Source organism: Hyperolius riggenbachi, chromosome 3, assembly GCF_040937935.1.
Source record: "Hyperolius riggenbachi isolate aHypRig1 chromosome 3, aHypRig1.pri, whole genome shotgun sequence".
Taxonomy (NCBI): domain Eukaryota; kingdom Metazoa; phylum Chordata; class Amphibia; order Anura; family Hyperoliidae; genus Hyperolius; species Hyperolius riggenbachi.
This window is the reverse complement of record NC_090648.1, coordinates 488,337,622-488,357,935: the sequence shown is the minus strand read 5'-3', so window position 1 is coordinate 488,357,935 and position 20,314 is coordinate 488,337,622. Positions and strand designations below refer to the sequence as shown.

At 46.2% G+C, this 20,314-nt stretch overlaps 1 protein-coding gene across 1 annotated transcript in view; it reads right to left on the bottom strand.

Annotated features, from left to right (window-relative positions):
• Window positions 1-694: 694 nt before the first annotated feature.
• TTLL12 (tubulin tyrosine ligase like 12) overlaps window positions 695-20,314 on the bottom strand; it is a 52,974-nt gene continuing 33,354 nt past the window's right edge. Inside the window, exons 9-14 of the mRNA XM_068278158.1 lie at window positions 14,679-14,790; window positions 11,437-11,588; window positions 8,739-8,820; window positions 6,805-6,873; window positions 5,556-5,694; window positions 695-1,993 (exon numbers count right to left, since the gene is read on the bottom strand). Coding sequence (XP_068134259.1) covers window positions 1,842-1,993; window positions 5,556-5,694; window positions 6,805-6,873; window positions 8,739-8,820; window positions 11,437-11,588; window positions 14,679-14,790 — 706 coding nt within the window. The 3' untranslated portion in view covers window positions 695-1,841. The remainder of the gene's footprint in view (window positions 1,994-5,555; window positions 5,695-6,804; window positions 6,874-8,738; window positions 8,821-11,436; window positions 11,589-14,678; window positions 14,791-20,314) is intronic.

Genomic DNA, 20,314 nt, shown 5'->3' with positions numbered 1-20,314 from the left:
AATGCTCGTCGCCGGCAAACCGATGCATGCAGCGCGGTTGCGGTTATCGCTAACCGCAACCGCGGCAGTGAGAACACTGCCACTCGCTACATTGAGTAGCGGTTCTTGCAGAACCGCTAGCGGTTTGCCGTGAGCGGGAATCGCACAATTCCCGCTCAGGTGTGAATGGGCCCAAAGACTACAATACATGACATGCTAATAATTCATTCTAAGTTGGTGGAATTTGTATACAGCTTGGAAACGGGACCAATCAGATGCAGCAGCGATCAGCCTTCAAGCGGCATAAACTGATCTGTTCTAAGGTCTCCTGGATCCACTTTTTCACTTGGCCTCATCAAGCAGAGATGATTTGTAACAGCTATTGGGGCTGGAACCCACCAGAAATCACTACAGCGCTTTTAAATTGCAGCATTGCTGATTGCAGCGATTCCTCGGGCGATTGCGTTTTGCTGTGATTATGAAACGCTGTACAGTAAACTGTACAGAATAGCTCTTTTATTCCATCTCAAAAGTTAAAAGAAGAACAGCATGGTGTATAGCAGTACAGCGACAGCTCCGCTGTTTCGGGTCATCCACCCTTTTTCAAGCTGCAAGAAGCATAACATCCACGGATGTTATGCTTCTTGCAGCTTGAAAAAGGGTGGATGACCCGAAACAGCGGAGCTGTCGCTGTACTGCTATACACCATGCTGTTCTTCTTTTAACTGTTGAGATGGAATAAAAGAGCTATTTTATACAGAGACGGTGCTGACTCAATTGGGACTGGATTCTGTTTATCACCTGAGAGTGCACGGGTGATTCGAGTCTTGGCACGTCAATTTTTTTGGATTGTTTCCCCCATTGGTGCATACCATACACGAATTTACAGTAAACTGTACAGCACTTCCGATTAGCTTTTTTTTTTTTTTTTAAATAAACTTTATTATACTTACCAGGTGACCCTATGTCCAGCTTCCGTTCATAGCCCCACCCCCTAAAGGAAGAGGTCATGTCATAGGTGCTTCTCTATAACCAATTAGAGAAGCGCCTGTGACCTCTTCTGCAAGGGGCGGGGCTATGGACGGAAGGACACCCAGTAAGTATAAATAACTATTTAAATTTACAAATGCTCAAGCCCCAAATCGCTGCAAAAATCGCTTTTTGAAGCGATTTTGCCGTGCTTCTATACTAGGCATTGAGGGCTCAAAATGCTGTCTGTTCTGCAACTGCGATTAACCCTAATTGCAATAGTGGGTTCAGCCCTATCTACATACATTTGCAAAGCGTTTTTGGGAATCGCCGGCGATCCCAAAACGCTGCCAAAAATGCCCTAGTGGGTCCCAGCCTTTACTTCTCTAACCTAGCTGTTGGGTCAGCATCTATACTCACAGGAGTAATGGCAGTTAGGAGTCTTGGCAAGTGGAAAAGGTGCAGTGAAAAGGGGGAACCCGGAGCCAGTCGGCAGCCGTTGGGGCGCTGAAAAGTAGCATTTTTTAACATTATCTGTTTTGAAAGAAAATATGGTAAGGATCTACATGAATAAATATAGGAGTAGAATGTCAAAGCTGTCACTGCTCCTTCAAATATTTATGGGCGGTCTTTGTGAAGAAAGAGGCGGAGCTTAGTGTGGACCAAGGAAGCCAGAAGCAATATATAGCCTTTAGAGAAACTGATTTGAATAAGGCTGTAATTCCTAGAATTTACCACAGGGTGGCGGTGTCTGACAGTCTGGTCACACTTCCTGGTGTTACAGCTTCATGTAACATCTCTATGATTTGGGCTACACACAGAGCAAGGACAGGCTGGACTCGGATTCGGCTGGTTGTACATAGTCTAGGAAGCTGATAAAAGGCAGCCGGCGGTTAAAGGATCGCCGTCACGTGACAGTTCTCAGGCTCGTCCAGGAAGAGAGTGCTGAAGATGTCGTTGAAGAAAGTGGGGTGGTACTTGCAGGCGCGGGCACAATCTGGGTTGAAATTGACTTCCAGAATCTGTGGCTGCATCACCCGGCGGCCTGCGGAGAGAGCATACAGAAGTCACTGCGATCTCTCGTTATTGGCAATATGAAAGATGGAACACACTGCATACGGGGAGAGATTATCAGCAAATTGTGGGGGTACAAACCAGTTAGCAAGAACTCATTAACCAGAAAAAAATTCTGGCCTTGCAGGATGCATACATTTCTGTTACAGTAACCTCCCTAGCGGTATGGACAGATTATTCGTCCATAAAAACATGCTGTAAACAGTATAAACGTGCATACACATCAATACTCTCCTGCACTGTATACTAGACCCTTGCTTGACATATTTTGGCGAGTTACAGGGAAAAAAAAGTTTTACAAATAAATGTTATCCCTTTTTGCACAGAAATCCTGGGGAAATTGAACGCCTACCTCCCCTGGGGGTTACACACCTTGGGTGGGGGAAGCCTCCGGATCCTATTGAGGCCTCCCCCGTCCCACGGCGGCAGCGATAAAGCTCCCCGAACAGCGCGGATGTAAATATTTACCTTCCCAGCTCCAGCGCAGGCGCAGTATCGGCTCTCCGCTCAGAGATAGGCGTAAATAGCCGATTGCTGTCGGCCCGCTCTACATTATAGGCGCAAGAACCCGACAGAGATCAGCTATTTCCGCCTATCTCCGTGCTGAGAGCCGCAGCAGCGCCCCCGCTGGAGCCAGGGAAGGTAAATAAATCAGCGCTTATCAGGCTTGTCAAGGGAGGATTACCGGACACTTCGGGGGAGCCAGCGCTGGACTGCCTGCAGCTACAGGGGAGGGGAAAGCCTCATTGGGACCCTGAGGCTTCCCCCTCCCGAGGTGAGTAACCCCCAGGGGAACTTTTTTTTTTTTGAGAGACCGAAGCCATAGAAATTACCTCTTTTTATTGCCCAGTTATTAAGCATTAAGATCAAAGTTGATTTGCCGCATTCCCGCAGCAGAATGAGGTATTTATTCCCCTGAAGCCCCCGGGGCAAAATTCTGCGATCCTTCTGCTGCGCTTGCGGACAGAACGCATGCAGCAGTATGCAAGCGCATCATACTGCTGCACAGCGCCTGTGATGTAAACAGGCAGAAGGGCTGTCTATGCCCTTCTGCCATTCTTGCATGTTGCACATCATACGCGCTTCCAAATGTACACAGAAGTGTGTCGTGATGTGAACGAGCCCTTATTCCCCTGAATTATAACGTAATCTCCGTCATTACATTATATAGTCAATACTGTTGAGTTCTGCAGTTAAATGCAAAGCCCCTGTAAATGCAATCTTCACCAGTATGGCAAGCCCCGACACTGCTGTCAACATCCTGTCCCAGCATGCCACACCCCTACAAAACATGCCCCCGCCCCCAGCTGCACTACACATAGTGTCTGCCCACTCACACTGGCATTCAGGGCAGGGCATCCACATCACCCTGTCCTGTCTCGCCACTGCATTGCCGCACATTAGCCCCGCTGCTTCGACAAGGGCACAGGGCTATGGGGAAGGAGGAGGGGAAAAGGCTTGGCGGCCTCTCTCTTCCAGAACCCTCCATACTATGGACCATGTGGTGCTGATATAGCTAAGGCTAAAGAGCCCCACATATAAAATGTGCATACAGTTCTCAGAATTAATATATATTAAAGTGTAACTTTCGGGCATAAAATAAAAAATCAATTCTTTACTTTTATCTGGTAAACAAGTAATAAGGATGCTAACCAGGCAATCCAAAAGTTAAAATCACTATTACTTTTCTTGTTTATAAATGATCATTCCCCAGTTTACCTGACTCTTATTTGGTATGTTGCCGCACAAAGGAAGTTGCAGGGCATGCTGGGTTGTCTTTTTTTTGCTTCTTTATTTCCCCTCAGACTTAACTAATTGTACAGAAGCAAAAAAGGACAACCCAGCATGCCCTGCAACTTCCTTTGTGCGGCAACGTACCAAATAAGAGTCAGGTAAACTGGGGAATGATCATTTATTAACAAGAAAAGTAATAGAGATTTTAACGTTTGGATTGCCTGATTAGCATCCTTATTACTTGTTTACCAGATAAAAATAAAGAATTGATTTTTGATTTTATGCCCGACAGTTAAAGTATATGTAGCAAAACATAATTTTACCCAGTTTAAAAAACATTTTTTTTTCTTTAAAAGTATTCAAAATCTATTTTCTCAAAAACTGCAGGGTCTTTTTGGAAGGTTTTATTTTTTTACTTGTTTCCACTATTCTCCCGAAGATACCTGGCAAATTTGGTGAACACTGCATTTAAAGGAATACTGTAGGGGGGGGGGGGGGTTTGGGAGGGTCGGGGGAAATTGGTTGAACTTACCTGGGGCTTCTAATGGTCCCCCGCAGACATCCTGTGCCCGCACAACCACTCCCCGATGCTCCGGCCCTGCCTCCGGTTCACTGTCACCAGGAGTGTATAGCACAAGCTCAGTATGGTCTGTGCCTGCGCAGTACGCTCCTGGTGACATCAGCGGGAGCGAGGACACGGCAACGCAGGCACAGTCGTTTTCCGACTCTAAAGTCTGAAATTCCAGAAGTGATCCGGAGGCGGGGCCGGAGCATTGGTGAGTGGCTGCGCGGGCACAGGACGTCTGCGGAGGAGCGTTAGAAGCCCCGGGTAAGTTCAACTCATTTTCCCCCGACCCCCCTACAGTATCCCTTTAAAGAGACACTGAAGCGAAAAAAAAAATATGTTATAGTGAATTGGTTGTGTACTATGAATAATTACTAGAAGATTAGCAGCAAAGAAAATATTCTCATACTTTTATTTTCAGGTATATAGTGTTTTTTTCTAACATTGCATCATTCTATAATATGTGCAGATTACACAACACTCAGCATTCAAAATGAGTCTTTCAGAGCAGTCTGTGAAGTAATGACCTCTCCTCTAGCAGAGAAAAAGTAAATAGTCCAGGAACAGTTGAGCTAATAAAAGTCAGATAACAGCCCTCTCCACGACTAACTTAGTTGGAGAGCTTAATGGCTTGTTTGCATAGAGATAACAACTGGAGTTTCTCAACTCTTTCTGTACTGGAAACAATTACACTGATGTATCTGATCTTAATGTTTTATTTCATAGCTGTACTACACATACAAATAATATCATCATGTTTTTTTCGCTTCAGTGTCTCTTTAAGGGGGCTTTGTAATTAACTGTGGAAATTGGCATATTTACTCGAATGTAAATTGCAGACTTCCGCTGAAAAATGAAATTTTACTGACTTTACAAAATCGATTTTCTCAAAAACTACAAGGATTTTTGATTTTTTTTACCTGGCAAATGATGAAGATTGCATTAATGTGGGCTTTCCCAGTCCCTTGGAGTTTACTATTAAGGGATTCTACTGTATTTTCTGAAAACTACTACATAAAATCTTTTTATCATAACGGTTTGTGGTGCTGTTGGAGAGATTTGCTCACTTCCTGTTGTACCATCGGTAACAGGAAATAAAGGAAATCACTCTAACTGGGACACAGACAGCAAAACAAGATCAACATCTAGATCTGGAGAAAGAATGTGTGAAGTTCTGTCTGAAGGTTCATACATTTACACTGAAGTGTTAATCTGTAAGGGGAACTTGTGGTACCTTCTTGGTCGGTGTCCCACTTCAGCATAGAGTCGATGGCGTAGATTGCGCGGGATGATGGGTAATCGCAGATACCGAGTGGAGCGGGTTTGGAGCAGGCGGCCTGGAAAAGCTCTCTGAATGCTTTGAACAGTTCAGCCTAAAGATAGAGAATAGATGCCATTAAAGCCTAAATCCAGGAACCATCTTCCTTTCTTCCGACTCCCCTACCTAACAGAGAGATGTACCCACCGAAACTTACCTTATACTCACCTACGGGGGTCCTCAAATCCACAGAGACGTCAGTCGGTCTCTGATTAGACATGGTCACTCCCCGCCCCTCCCAAGCCACACCTCCCTCCATTCAAGGGGATTGAGTGACAGTCCAGGACCACCCCCTCCCTTCAGCAGCATTTTTCAGAGTGCTGTGCTGCACTGGCCACACCCCCTCCAACAGAACTTACAGAGGAACTCCAGCCTAAACAAACATACTGTCATTAAGTTACATTAGTTATGTTAATGAAAATAGATAGGCAATAAAATCTCTTACCCACACTGTTTTAAAAGAACAGGCAAATGTTTGATTTCATGATGGCAGCCATCTTTTTGGTTGAAAGGATGTGACAGGGAGCATGAGACACAGTTCCAACTGTCCTGTGTCCTGAGCACCTCTCCCAGTTGCTAGGCAACGTGAACAACAACATAGGAAATCCCACCATGCTCTGCACAGCATCAGGGGGAAAAAAGCGCGGGCTTTTTTTCTTTGATGGGTGGAGCTTAGCTAAAAATGCAGCTAAAAATGATGCTTTGGTAAGAAAAACAAAGTTCTGATGCTGTGAAACTGTTAAAGAAACACCAAGCCTTTTCAGTGCTGCTGAGTAGATTTGTAGTCCGGAGGTTCACTTTAATATGAGTAGGCAAGTGGCTAACAAATTTTCTACCACCTTCCAATCAAACTACAAGTAAAGAGGTGCATAGACCACGCCTACCTAGAAGACACTAAGAAAGGCTGTGCTAGCAAAATGACATCAGTGGATCAAGTAGGGAATGGTCATATGATGTCATTGCTACTTTACCTGGTAATGTAGAGTGTGTGTGTGTGTGTGTGTGTGTGTGTGTGTGTGTGTGTGTGTGTGTGTGTGTGTGTGTGTGTGTGTGTGTGTGTGTGTGTGTGTGTGTGTGTGTGTGTGTCTAGATCAGGGGGTGGGACCTATGGTGTGTTGCAATGGCCCCTACTGATGTATGAATCGCCTGGTGTCTGTGCGCTCACCTGTATGGACTGCCAGGGGTAATCGGGATATTGCTTCTCAAACAACGTGATGAACTCATCGCAATGCACCTACAAAGCAAACAGAAGAGGGAGACGAGCTGCTGTTACAAAGATATGCACTAACATGGGATGAGAGGTGGAATTAAGAGAACTGTAGTGAAAATAACAATCAATAATATTGCTTATTTATTTTTACAATATAGATTTATAAATGACTCAGTCAGTGTTTGCCCATTGTAGAATCTTTCCTCTCCCTGATTTACATTCTGAAAAGTATCACTGGTGGTGACCTCTTTATCCTGTCAGGTGTATCACTACAGAATGTTAACTGAGAATTCCTAAGTCAGCAAAAAATATGGCAGCCACCATATCCCTCTCACTTCATTGTCCTTTAGCGAGTAAACGACCGCTCCATGCCAATTGGCGTGAAGTCCTGGGGCGGGGTTTTGCAGGAGATTAAACGCGCAGATGCGCACACATCTCCGCTTGAATAACAGAGCTCCGCTCCATCATCAGTCTCCCAGCGGCGATTGCCTTGTCTATTTACAATGCACAGCGCTGCAATCTACAGCAGTGCTGTACTGGGGACAACCATGTGACACAGCTGTCCCCCTGGGAGGCACAAGAGCGATCGGCTGTCATAGGCTGATGCGTGGGGGTTGGAGGGGAGGGAGGGGAGGGAGGGCTGACTTGCTATATTAAAAAAAAATAAAAAATTGAAATTTATTTAAAAAAAAAACCCCCAAATAAATACATAAAAAAAATAAACAAACAGGGTAGAAGGGATCAGAGCCCACCAACAGAAAGCTCTCTTGATGGGCAGAAAAGAGGGGGAGGCCGGGAGGAATCACTTGTGTGCTGAGTTGTATGGCCCTGCAGCGAGCCCTTAAAGCTGCAGTGGCCTAAATTGTAAAAAATAGCCTGGTCACTAAGGGGTGTAAGCCTACGGTCCTCAAGTGTTAAAGTGAACCTAAACTGAATGACAAAAGAAAAGTTTCTCTTACCAAGGGCTTCTACCAGCCCCCTGAAGACGTCCTGTGTCCACTTTTCAGCGACTGGACAGTCGATCGCCATTGTGCTGTGCGGCCCTGGCCCGTGCTCCCTTGCTGGGAGCGTCCAGCGCAGTACACTCCCACTGACGGCAACGTGATCAAGGATCCAGCGATGGGAGTGTGATCCTACTGTGACAATCCCGCCGACGGCAACGTGATCAAGGACCCAGCGACGGGAGTGTGATCCTACTGCACCTGCGCAAGACAATCCCACCGACGGGAGTGTGATCGAGGATGCATGGCCAGGGCCGCGCAGGCGCACTGGTGATTGACTGGCCAGTCGCTGAAAAGCAAAACTAAGCCACGGTGGGTGACCGGAGGATCGTTTTTGTCATGGCATGTGCCCAGGGGGCCCCAGGCCCCCTGTTGAAGCCCCAGGTAAGTGAAACACTTTTTTTTGTCATTCGGTTAAGGTTCACTTTAAGTGTGAACTAACTAACCCATTGATTAGCATTTCTCAGCTGAAATAATATTTCTGTGCAGAAAACGCACATGAAAATAGACAAGTGTATCTCCTGCCTCATGTTTTTTGTACAGAACAAGGATGAACATCAGCTGCTGTGATTAAAAAGTCTGGCCATATTAACCACATGCTTGTTTCAGGTGAGATTCAGACACTACTGCAGCCAAATAGATCAGCAGGGCTGCCAGGCAACTGGTATTGTTTAAAAGGAAATGAATATGGCAGCCTCCATATCACTCACTACAGGATCCCTTTAATAGGTTCAGTCATGCTTATACCACATGCGCCCTGTGGTGTTCTTGAGCGATTGTCATGTGACCCTCAGATCTACCATACACTACCCCCTGCCAGGCGCTGCCATTAGCCGTTAGTCCTCCATCTTGCTGAATCAGAACATGCAGGAGAAAAACTTGGCTCACCTGCTTCAGCGGCACATTCGCAGCATAATTCATAACCGTAAAATGCTTCTCATAGTCGTCCAAATCGTCCAGCGAGAACGCCCTGTTGAAAAAAGCATCATATCAATTCTGTCCTGTGTCCCCACTAGACACACCTCCCCCGCACCTTATACAGAGCAGAGCCTGAAGATCAGATACTGCCAGCCAATGAGAGGGAACTTCAGAGGTGGGGCTACTGTTCAGCCATCTTGTTCAGGCAGCTCAGTCAACAGGAGTATTGCCAAACGCTAGGATTAGACTGAGTGTATGTACTTGCGGATGAGCCATCATCTGTCTCTCTATTTTACTAACCCTGGCTATAATCCAACATCAAAAAAATTAGAGATTTTGCCATAGAACTGCAACACCTATGCTCAAGATACTCACTTAAATTGATATATGCACAGCTGGTGAATTGGTGTAGCCAGTAAGATTACATATTAGAATTTTTTTGCACAAAATTGGCCATATACACCTAGTACCTCTCAGTTGTAAAAGTGATTCTTTATTGAACATACAACACTGCCGGTAAACACCTTACACGACCAAACCACAGACAGCAATAAAACCTATTTCTGCGCAGAAATTGAAACATAAAAACCAAGGAGCCAACCCACATATCCCCTAGTTTAAGCTAGGCGTGCATGGAGCAGAGAGTCAAATGACGGACTCCATGGACACAAGCTTAGAGTATTAAACTAGGGGATATGTGGGTTGGCTCCTTGGTTTTTATGTTTCAATTTCTGCGCAGAAATAGGTTTTATTGCTGTCTGTGGTTTGGTCGTGTAAGGTGTTTACCGGCAGTGTTGTATGTTCAATAAAGAATCACTTTTACAACTGAGAGGTACTAGGTGTATATGGCCGATTTTGTGCAAAAAATTGTAATCTATAATCCAACATCACCCAGGAGAGAATAGTATATTGAAACCGCACCACAGAAGAAACAATGAATTTCAGTCCAGTTGCTGGGTCACTTATGATGCCCCAAATTATTTGGAAAGTCAATTAATGAAAAGTCGTTTGGATTAACAAATCAGACAATTGTGGACATTTGAGGTAAATATCAGAGCTCCCCACTCCAGTACTTCCTGTACCCCTCCCCCCATATCGCCAACCCTGCACACTTTGCCAAGCTCAGTATTCAGTACTTCCTGTGCCCCGCCCCTCACCATCGGCAGCACGTACACCTCAGCAGGGCCAAGTACTTCAGCACTTCCTGTGCCCTGCCCCCCACCATCGACAGCCCCGCATGCTCTGCCGAGCTCAGTACTTCAGCACTTCCTGTGACCCATCCCCCACCATTGGCAGCCCGTATGCTTCAGGAGGGCCAAGTACTTCAGCACTTCCTGTGCCCTGCCCCCCACCATCAGCAGCCCCGCATGCTCTGCCGAGCTCAGTACTTCAGCACTTCCTGTGACCCATCCCCCACCATAGGCAGCCCATATGCTTCAGGAGGGCCAAGTACTTCAGCCCTTCCTGTACACCCCAACATAGGCAGCCCCACACACTCCAGGACGATCAGGAGATGCAAGCAGGAGAGGAAATTCCTCCAAAGTGCTTAATTCACTAAGAACTGTTCGGTGAACAGTAGAAGTCTAACCGGCTGTGGAATAGGTCTGACAGAAAGCTGTGTTGTGCTATAGTGATGTTCTCCCACTTCTGGCCCGAGCTGTGCTGATTCTTCAGGTGGTCTGCCTGAAACATGAGCTTTTCTTTATCAAGAGCTGCTTGTGACAGTGTACAACAGTAATAGGCACCCTGGCATCCCTTTAGATCTGCATGCATGCCACTAGAGGGCCCTCTCTCTGTATCAATCTATAGATCTGCATGTCTAAAGGCATACAAGAAAGCCTCTATGAAGAAGCCCCGCTCCTGCATCTTGTGTTTTTCTACTTTCTTATGTCCCACCTGGCAGTATATTGGGACCAATGGGGTTAGGAGCAGGACGGGGTGGCTCCTCCTATTGACTGGTTGCTTTGCCTGTTCATTTTACAGAATGGTTGTTTGTTAGTTACCGACAGCTCCAGGCTGGACATACCAAACATCTCACTTGTTTTACTGCACGCGGTAATCTTTGTGAATTGACAGTTATTGAGCCATTTACCCCACAAGTCAGTAACTGACCTCACTAGTCAGTCATGTTAGTTTTCTATGCAGTGACGTGTAAACTGACACTTGTGCAGCAGCAGTTAAAGAGGAACTCCAGTGAAAATAATGTAATAGAAAAAAAGTGCTTCATTTTTACAATAATTATGTATAAATGATTTAGTCAGTGTTTTCCCTTTGTAAAATCATTCCTTTTCCTGATTTACATTCTGACATTTATCAAACGGTGACATTTTTACTGCTGGCAGGTGATGTCACTGGAAGTAGCTGCTGCTTGCTTTTTTGGCAGGTGGAAACAGCCATTTCCCACAATGCATCAGGGTTCACAGACAGGAAACTGCCAAGAGTACGTACTCAGAATTTCTTTGTGGGAGGGGTTTCACCACAATATCAGCCATACAGCGCCCCCTGATTGTCTGTTTGTGAAAAGGAATAGATTTCTCATGTAAAAGGGGGCATCAGTTACTGATTGGAATGAAGTTCAATTCTTGGTCACGGTTTCTCTTTTAACGCTTTACCAAATGTGCTAATGCTTAGTGAATTGAGCTCAATGTGTAAAAACAAGAATATCTACCTGTTGGCAAATCGCAGCCAGAAGACGTCGTAGGCATAGAGCCGCAGTGGCTGCACAGAGCGCAGGAGGATGATATAGCGGACATCGAACTTCACCAGACCGACATCGTCCCGCTGGAAGAGCACCGGATCCTCGATGTACTTAGACACCACCTGATCAATCAAGGGGAAATAAGAAAATAGTCACGACTATAAAATACCTCCCAGTGTCCATTCTATTACAAAAAGAGAACCAGTCTAAAAGCATGTGTTTCTGATAATCTGACTCTCCACTAACATGTAAACGTTACCAGCCTGGCTCTGCGATTGTTCTGGTAAAGTATTATTATTTATTGTATTTATAAAGTGCCAACATATTACGCAGCGCTGGACAATAAATATATACAATGATAGAAGGATGACAGACATAACAAGGTTATACACATAGAGCAAAGTTATACAAGGCAAATGGTACAAAATACATGATCATGTGATATGGGCTGGTTGGGTAGGCCCAGTAATACAAGTACGAGGCTGTCATAGGAAAGGAGCACATGATCCTGTAGACTACACTAGGGAAAGGAGGACCCTGCCAGAGGCTTACAATCTAAGTATGGGAGCATTTCCACTAGCTGGATACTTTTCTCATCGCGTCTCCCGGGACAACACGGAAGTCCGGGTGTGGCTATACACTACACTGCTGGTGGAATCGGATGCGTGCTGCAAGTAATCTGCAGCATGCAATCCATGTTTTTTCTCGCATCACTCCGCAATGGCACAAGAGCAATCAATGGAAATGACTCCACTAACATGCATCGGTTGCAAGCGCGACACAAATTCACGTCTAGTGGAAACAGGTCCTATCGGTGAACTCTGGATATCTAAAAAGGTATTTCATCTTCTCCTCGGATCCAGGACTACGCGCATAACATGTCTGCATTCAAGGTGGCCAATGACAAACTAATCTGACCAGCTTGCATGCACAACAAATGCGCCAACTGCACACATCCTGCCCATGCCGAAAATTCCAGTGCTGAAAGTCAGTGGGAATCAAACTTAAAAAAAAAAAAAAATTAGATACTTACCTGAGGAGAGGGAGGGCTCTGGGTCCTAATGAATCTTCCCTGTCCTCTCCCGGTGCCCTCATCCCAGGTTTGAATCCCTCACCGTGGGGGACTTCGGAAGTCTTCGGGAGCCGAGTCCTCCCGAAGACTGGCGGCTCCGTACTGCGCACGCGCGAGTGTGTGAGAGAAGGCACTGGTGCGTGCGCAGTACGGAGCAGCCAGTCTTCGGCTCCCGGGGACTTCTGAAGTCCCCTGCGGCAGGGCATAAGAGCAGTATTTGACCAAATTGGTTGAATACTGCTCCTGGGAAGCTAGCGCTGTAACGAGAAGGCTCTATAGGACCCAGAGCCTTCCCTCTCCTACGGGGTATGTGGCTTTTTTTTAGGTTTGATTCCCATTGACTTGAAAGGGGAGATTGCTAGCCAATACACCGCGTGCTGCCCTTCTGGCCACCTTCCCCCAAAAGGCCTGTAGATGAAGCCGCTGCCCACTAAGAGCAACAATCTCCTAAAACAGCTTTTTCACTATATTAAATAGTGTACACCTTTATAAAAGAGAATACAGTTCCCAAACAATACAAGTAAAAAGATTTGCGTAAATGAATAGAACGTATAATAACAGTTAAAGGGAAGGTCCAAGCAAAATAAAAAAATGAGTTTCACTTACCTGGGGCTTCTACCAGCCCCCTGCAGCCATCATGTGCCCTCGTAGTCACTCACTGTTGCTCCAGTCACCCGCTGGCAGCTTGCCAACCTCGGAGGTCGGCGGGACGCAGTGCGTACATTTTTACGCATTCCAGCTAGTGCAGGAACATTAACACATACATTTTTACGCATTCGTGGTTCAATGCGTAAAAATTTACGCATTGAACCACTAACGCGTAAAAACGTATGTGTTAATGTTAGCGTGAATGCGTAATAATGTACGCAATGCGGCCCACCGACCTCCGAGGTCGGCATGCTGCCAGTGGGGGACTGGAGCAGCAGTGAGTGACTACGAGGGCACAGGATGGCTGCATGGGGCTGGTAGAAGCCCCAGGTAAGTGAAACTCATTTTTTTATTTTGCTTTGACCTTCCCTTTAAAAGTAACTAAACACATGAGAAACCAGCAGAACACATGCAGAATAGGTCTTTAGTTCAAAGACATAGTTTTAGATATGACGGTATATTTTCTACCAGTATGTCATGTACAGAAGTGATAGCTCTCCTGTCGCACTCAGCACATTTGGCGCCACCTAGTGGTGGTTTTCCATTTTGACCAATTTGTTACAGAGGCTAAGTTCAAAGTGTACTTTATAGAACCGGAGGTGAATCTTGGGTCAAAAGTAAAATACTTACCTAAGGAGAGGGATGCCGACGCTCTGCTTTGCCACTGCCTGCGCCCCTCTTGTGTATCGTGACTGCGCTCCTCAATGCATGGGCAGCTCCAGAGGCTACTCTCTTTTTAGGTAAGTATTTAAAGGACAAGTGAAGAGAGAGGTATACGGAGGCTGCAAGGTTTATTTCCTTTTAAGCAATACCAGTTGCCTGACAGCCCTGCTGAACCTCTCCCTCTAATACCGTTAGCCATAGCCCCTGAACAAGCATGCTGCAGATCAGGTGTTTCTGTCATTACTGTCACATCTGACAAGATTAGCTGCATGCTTGTTTCTGGTGTGATTCAGACACTACTGCAGCCAAATAGATCAGCAGAGCTGCCAGGCAACTGGTATTGTTTAAAAGGAAATAAACATGGCAGCCTCCATAGTCTTCTCACTTCAGCTGTCCTTTAAACCTCACCGCACTAATGTTAAATAGTGAAAATTGCAAACACAGCAGCATGTTAGTGCAAACTCTATGCAGCTTCAAACTGGGCCAATGAAACACACTCGCTGATGCGGATTGGCTCAGTTTCAAACTGCATACAATTTGCAATAACACTGCATGCAAGCCAGGTTTATTAGCATCTTATTGGCTATCTCTGCTAGGAAGGAGCCCAGTAACATCGGGGTACCCTCTTTAGACTGTCAGCCGAGACAATCAGGAATGATTGAGGAGAGAAATCTGACATATGTGCGGGCCGCAGGAGTCAATTACCGGGAGAGCGTTTCTACGGACATTGTGCCATTTTCTGAGACGCAGTTAGCGGGGGATTCACATTACTCTAAATCTGTCTCGTGTTTTCTTTGTCGGTCTGACCAATGTTCAGCATTGCACCAACCTTGGGCGTACTCTCCCGCTGCCGGATGATGTAGGACAGGTTGGTGGTGACGTGGGTGTCCAGGCTTCTTGCCAGATTCCACGGCTTGCAGATCCAGTGGTTGTTCTCACCGCTGTAATTATAATAAACACAGAATGACATCAATGACATCACAGGTGCTTACAATGGGCGGAGATACGTGCTCGATGTCATCACAGGTGGTTACCAAGGCGGAGACACTTACAGACATCAGAGGTGGTTACTATGGGCGGAGACCCATGCTCAATGATATCACGGGTGGTTACTATGGGCGGATACATGCTTGATGACATTACAGGAAGTTGCTATGGGCAGAGCCACGTGCTTGATGACATCACTGGTGGTTAATATGGGCCGAGACACTTCTCCATTCTACTTTGATGGCTCTTAGCCAGCTAGCTTTGCCAGAAGTGGTGGCAAAAAAAAACCCTACCAAAGAGAAGGCTGTCTGTACAGGGAAATCAGCTACAGAGAGGACGGTAGCAGCATCAATTTTTCCCAAAGGTATGGAAAACACTATGTCATGTTGTCCTGAGGCCAAGGAGCAAGAGGAGGGGGAACTACAGGTGTTAAAGCAGAAATCAAATGTCACTGCCCCATCAAATATAGAAAAGAGGCGGCACACCACTGGCTGCAAAAAGTTGCTTGTTTTGCAGTACGACACATGCAGATCATGAAATAGGGGCTATGTTCCCCATTGAGCCCATCTTTGCCATAAAAAGAGGAAAAACAATACAAGATGTGGTAAGGAATGTTGCCACAAGACCCAAGAACAAATTGGTCATCACAGGCAGTTCAATAATTAAAAGGGGACACCATTTGTCACCCGTACACTGGCCAAAAAATTTAAAAATTAGAGGCAGACACTATTGCTCCACGTTAGGGGTTGTTTATGGTTTAAAATGCCCTTGTGGTCTCATGTAGGTAGGGGAGACCACCTGTCCAGTGCAGACCCGCATACAGGAAAAAAAAAAATATTTCAAAGTATGCAAAGATAGTTATAATACCCGTGTCTAGACATTTCAAGGAGGCAGGAGACAGCGGCATGCAACTAAAATGGTGTGTACTTAACCACTTGAGGACCGCCCCCAGCCGATGGGCGGCGGCAAAGTCCGGGCCCAAACGACCGCAATACGCCCATCGGCGGAGGGGGGCTGCGGGAGTGGCTATGCGGCGATCGCGTCATTCGTGATGCGATCAGCCGCCGGGGACTCGCTCCGCCCACCGCTCGTAGTAACCCGCCGGCCGTTCGGAAGCGCCGGCGGGTTACTAGCACCCGGATCGCCGCTGCACATATGTATAATAGGCTTTGTAATGTATACAAAGCCTATTATACTGGCTGCCTCCTGCCCTGGTGGTCCCAGTGTCCGAGGGACCACCAGAGCAGGCTGCAGCCACCCTAGTCTGCACCCAAGCACACTGATTTCCCCCCCCTGCCCCCTGATCGCCCACAGCACCCCTCAGACCCCCCCCTGCCTACCCTCCAGACCACTGTTTGCACCCAGTCTCCCCCCTAATCACCCATCAATCACTCCCTGTCACTATCTGTCAACGCTATTTTTTTTTTTTATCCCCCCCCCCCTGCCCACTGCCCCCTCCTGATCACCCCCCACCCCTCAGATTCTCCCCAGACCCCCCCCCCCCCGTGTACTGTATGCATCTATCCCCCCTGATCACCTGTCAATCACCCGTCAATCACCCCCTGTCACTGCTACCCATCAATCAGCCCCTAACCTGCCCCTTGCGGGCAATCTGATCACCCACCCACACCAATAGATTGCCCGCAGATCCGACATCAGATCACCTCCCAAGTGCAGTGTTTACATCTCTTCTCTCCTCTTAACACCCACTAATTACCCATCAATCACCCATCAATCACCCCCTATCACCACCTGTCACTGTTACCCATCAGATTAGACCCTAATCTACCCCTTGCGGGCACCCAATCACCCGCCCACACGCTCAGATTGCCCTCAGACCCCCCCTTATCAATTCGCGAGTGCAATATTTACATCTGTTATTCCCTGTAATAACCCACTGATCACCTGTCAATCACCTATCAATCACCCCCTGTCACTGCCACCCATCAATCAGCCCCTAACCTGCCCCTTGCGGGCAATCTGATCACCCACCCACACCAATAGATCGCCCGCAGATCCGACATCAGATCACCTCCCAAGTGCAGTGTTTACATCTCTTCTCTCCTCTAAACACCCACTAATTACCCATCAATCACCCCCTATCACCACCTGTCACTGTTTCCCATCAGATTAGACCCTAATCTGCCCCTTGCGGGCACCCAATCACCCGCCCACACCTCAGAACGTCCTCAGACCCCAGCCCTGATCACCTCGCTAGTGCATTGCTTGCATCTATTTCCCCCCTCTAATCACACCTTGAGACACCCATCAATCACCTCCTGTCACCCCCTAGCACACCTACCCATCAGATCAGGCCCTAATTTGCCCCGTGTGGGCTCCTGATCACTCGGCCAAACCCTCAGATCCCCCTCAGACCCCCTTCCGATCACCTCCCCAGTGCATTGATTGCATCTATTTTCCCCTCTAACCGCCCCCTGAGACACCCATCAATCACCTCCTGTCACCCCCCTAGCACTCCTATCCATCAGATCCGGCCCAAAACATCCTGTCATCTAAGAGGCCACCCTGCTTATGACCGGTTCCACAAAATTTGCCCCCTCATAGACCACCTGTCATCAAAATTTGCAGATGCTTATACCCCTGAACAGTCATTTTGAGAAATTTGGTTTCCAGACTACTCCTCACGGTTTAGGGCCCCTAAAATGCCAGGGCAGTATAGGAACCCCACAAGTGACCCCATTTTAGAAAGAAGACACCCCAAGGTATTCTGTTAGGTGTATGATGAGTTCGTAGAAGATTTTATTTTTTGTCAAAAGTTAGCGGAAATTGGATTTTTATTGTTTTTTTCACAAAGTGTCATTTTTCACTAACTTGTGACAAAAAATAAAATCTTCTATGAACTCACCATACCCCTAACGGAATACCTTGGGGTGTCTTCTTTCTAAAATGGGGTCACTTGTGGGGTTCCTATACTGCCCTGGCATTTTAGGGGCCCTAAACCGTGAGGAGTAGACTAGAAAACAAATGCCTCAAAATGACCTGTGAATAGGACGTTGGGCCCCTTAGCGCACCTAGGCTGCAAAAAAGTGTCACACATGTGGTATCGCCATACTCAGGAGAAGTAGTATAATGTGTTTTGTGGTGTATTTTTACACATACCCATGCTGGGTGGGAGAAATCTCTCTGTAAATGGACAATTGTGTGTAAAAAAAAATCAAAAATGTGTCATTTACAGAGATATTTCTCCCACCCAGCATGGTTATATGTAAAAATACACCACAAAACACATTATACTACTTCTTCTGAGTACGGCGATACCACATGTGTGACACTTTTTTGCAGCCTAACTGTGCTAAGGGGCCCAAAGTCCAATGAGTACCTTTAGGATTTCACAGGTCATTTTGAGACATTTGGGTTCAAGACTACTCCTCACGGTTTAGGGCCCCTAAAATGCCAGGGCAGTATAGGAACCCCACAAGTGACCCCATTTTAGAAAGAAGACACCCCAAGGTATTCTGTTAGGTGTATGATGAGTTCATAGAAGATTTTATTTTTTGTCACAAGTTAGCGGAAATTGATATGTATTGTTGTTTTTTTTCACAAAGTGTCATTTTCCGCTAACTTGTGACAAAAAAAAATCTTCTATGAACTCACCATACTCCTAACAGAATACCTTGGGGTGTCTTCTTTCTAAAATGGGGTCACTTGTGGGGTTCCTATACTGCCCTGGCATTTTAGGGGCCCTAAACCGTGAGCAGTAGTCTAGAATCCAAATGCCTCAAAATGACGTGTGAATAGGACGTTAGGCCCCTTAGACTACCCCACGGGTTGCTCTGGGGTAGTCTAATCAGAAGTGCCCAGAATCATGGTCAGTTTTTGCCTTATTTTAGTTGGTAGCTTGTAGGAGTGCCATTGACCGTTTATGGACTTATGAACATTCTAATGGCTTTAGTGGTTCACATAGATTTGCATTTATATTTATGTCACATGAAGGGTAACATGTAGTGTCACTGTTAAGTTGTCACTGTTCCGCAATACAAGCAACTTTTTGCAGCCAGTGGTGTGCCACCTCTTTTCTACTTTTGGTTGTACGGAGACCGTAAGAGCAATCTGGTTGAGGCTAGGCCAGGCATGGGCAAACTTGGCCCTCCAGCTGTTACAGAACTACAAGTTCCACAATCCATTTGCCTTTGAGTCATGACTGTGGCTGTCAGAATCCTGCAATGCATTGTGGGACTTGTAGTTCCTTAACAGCTGGAGGGCCAAGTTTGCCCATGCCTGGGCTAGGCACTGGCATACTCCCAGGCATCTACACCTGGGTGCTGGCTCCCTGCATTCTTCCTTTCCAAGTAACCGCCCAATCACTCTGCTCCACTCCCAATACGGTCATCAGAGAGGGACAACAACATTGTATGAAAATGTTGTGCAAATTGTTTGCAGCTTATAACGGTGCCAAGACACTTCCTGCTGATTTTGATTGGTCCCATCACGAGCTGCACACAATTTGCAAGCCTGTAATATTGGCCTTTCATTGATCATCTCTCTCCGAGTGGCACGATGATATCACCTACTCTGGCTGGGAACATTGGTTTATGTCTATGGACACTGATAAACTGCATTTTGGTTTATTTTTTGTGTATGACAGATCTTTAGCTGCACTGTACACATTGTAATCACATCTCATTGGGCAGGCTGTCTGACTTCTCTGGGGTGGATGTCACCTCACTTCCTGTCATGTGACACCAGTGGCTCTGGCAGTGATCTCCACTTCCTATGCCCCTCCCAAAGTGTATTTGTTGTGCATTACATCTGATGGAAATGCTAACCAGAGGCCTAACTATGTGGGGAGGGCACGACTTCTCACCCGATTTATTTTGATACAAGCTCAGCCTCCAGAGCAGGTGTGGTTGTGGGCGCACTTGTAAACTGAGTAACTGGCAGCTCCTAAGTTCAGTAAACTTCTCAAATTAACTTCCTCCCCAGCATAAACATACAAGTCACAATGAACTCTGCTAAAACATATACTGCATCGTAATGGCGGCAGACTAAAATAATATATACTAGAGTGCTCTCCCAAATACATATCCCTATTCTAAATGAAAAAATAAAAGCAAATCTATCTGATAGAACTGACCACTTTGAAAGATTCTGGCTCCCCTGGATACAGAATGCAACTTTGCCTGGAATCAGAAGTCTTTTAGACTCCTTCTGAGGACTTGCCTCCTTCTGCTGTAACTGGATTGCTGAATGACCTATCAGAATTTATATGTACATTTCCTTCCTTCTCTTCTCTATCTGCTTCAGTTGTGGATTTAATGCACGGATGACCACTAGTTTTTAGTTCTTCGTTATTTAGTTCCTATTGTTCAGTTTGATCATTTGATCTGTTCAGCCGGAACCCTTACTAATTCTCTCCATCTTGCCATAAATAGGGTTTTGGCAAATATTAAAAAATGATATAGGTAGCATAACATTTTATGAGTAACTGTATATGGGAATGTACTGTTAACGAGATGT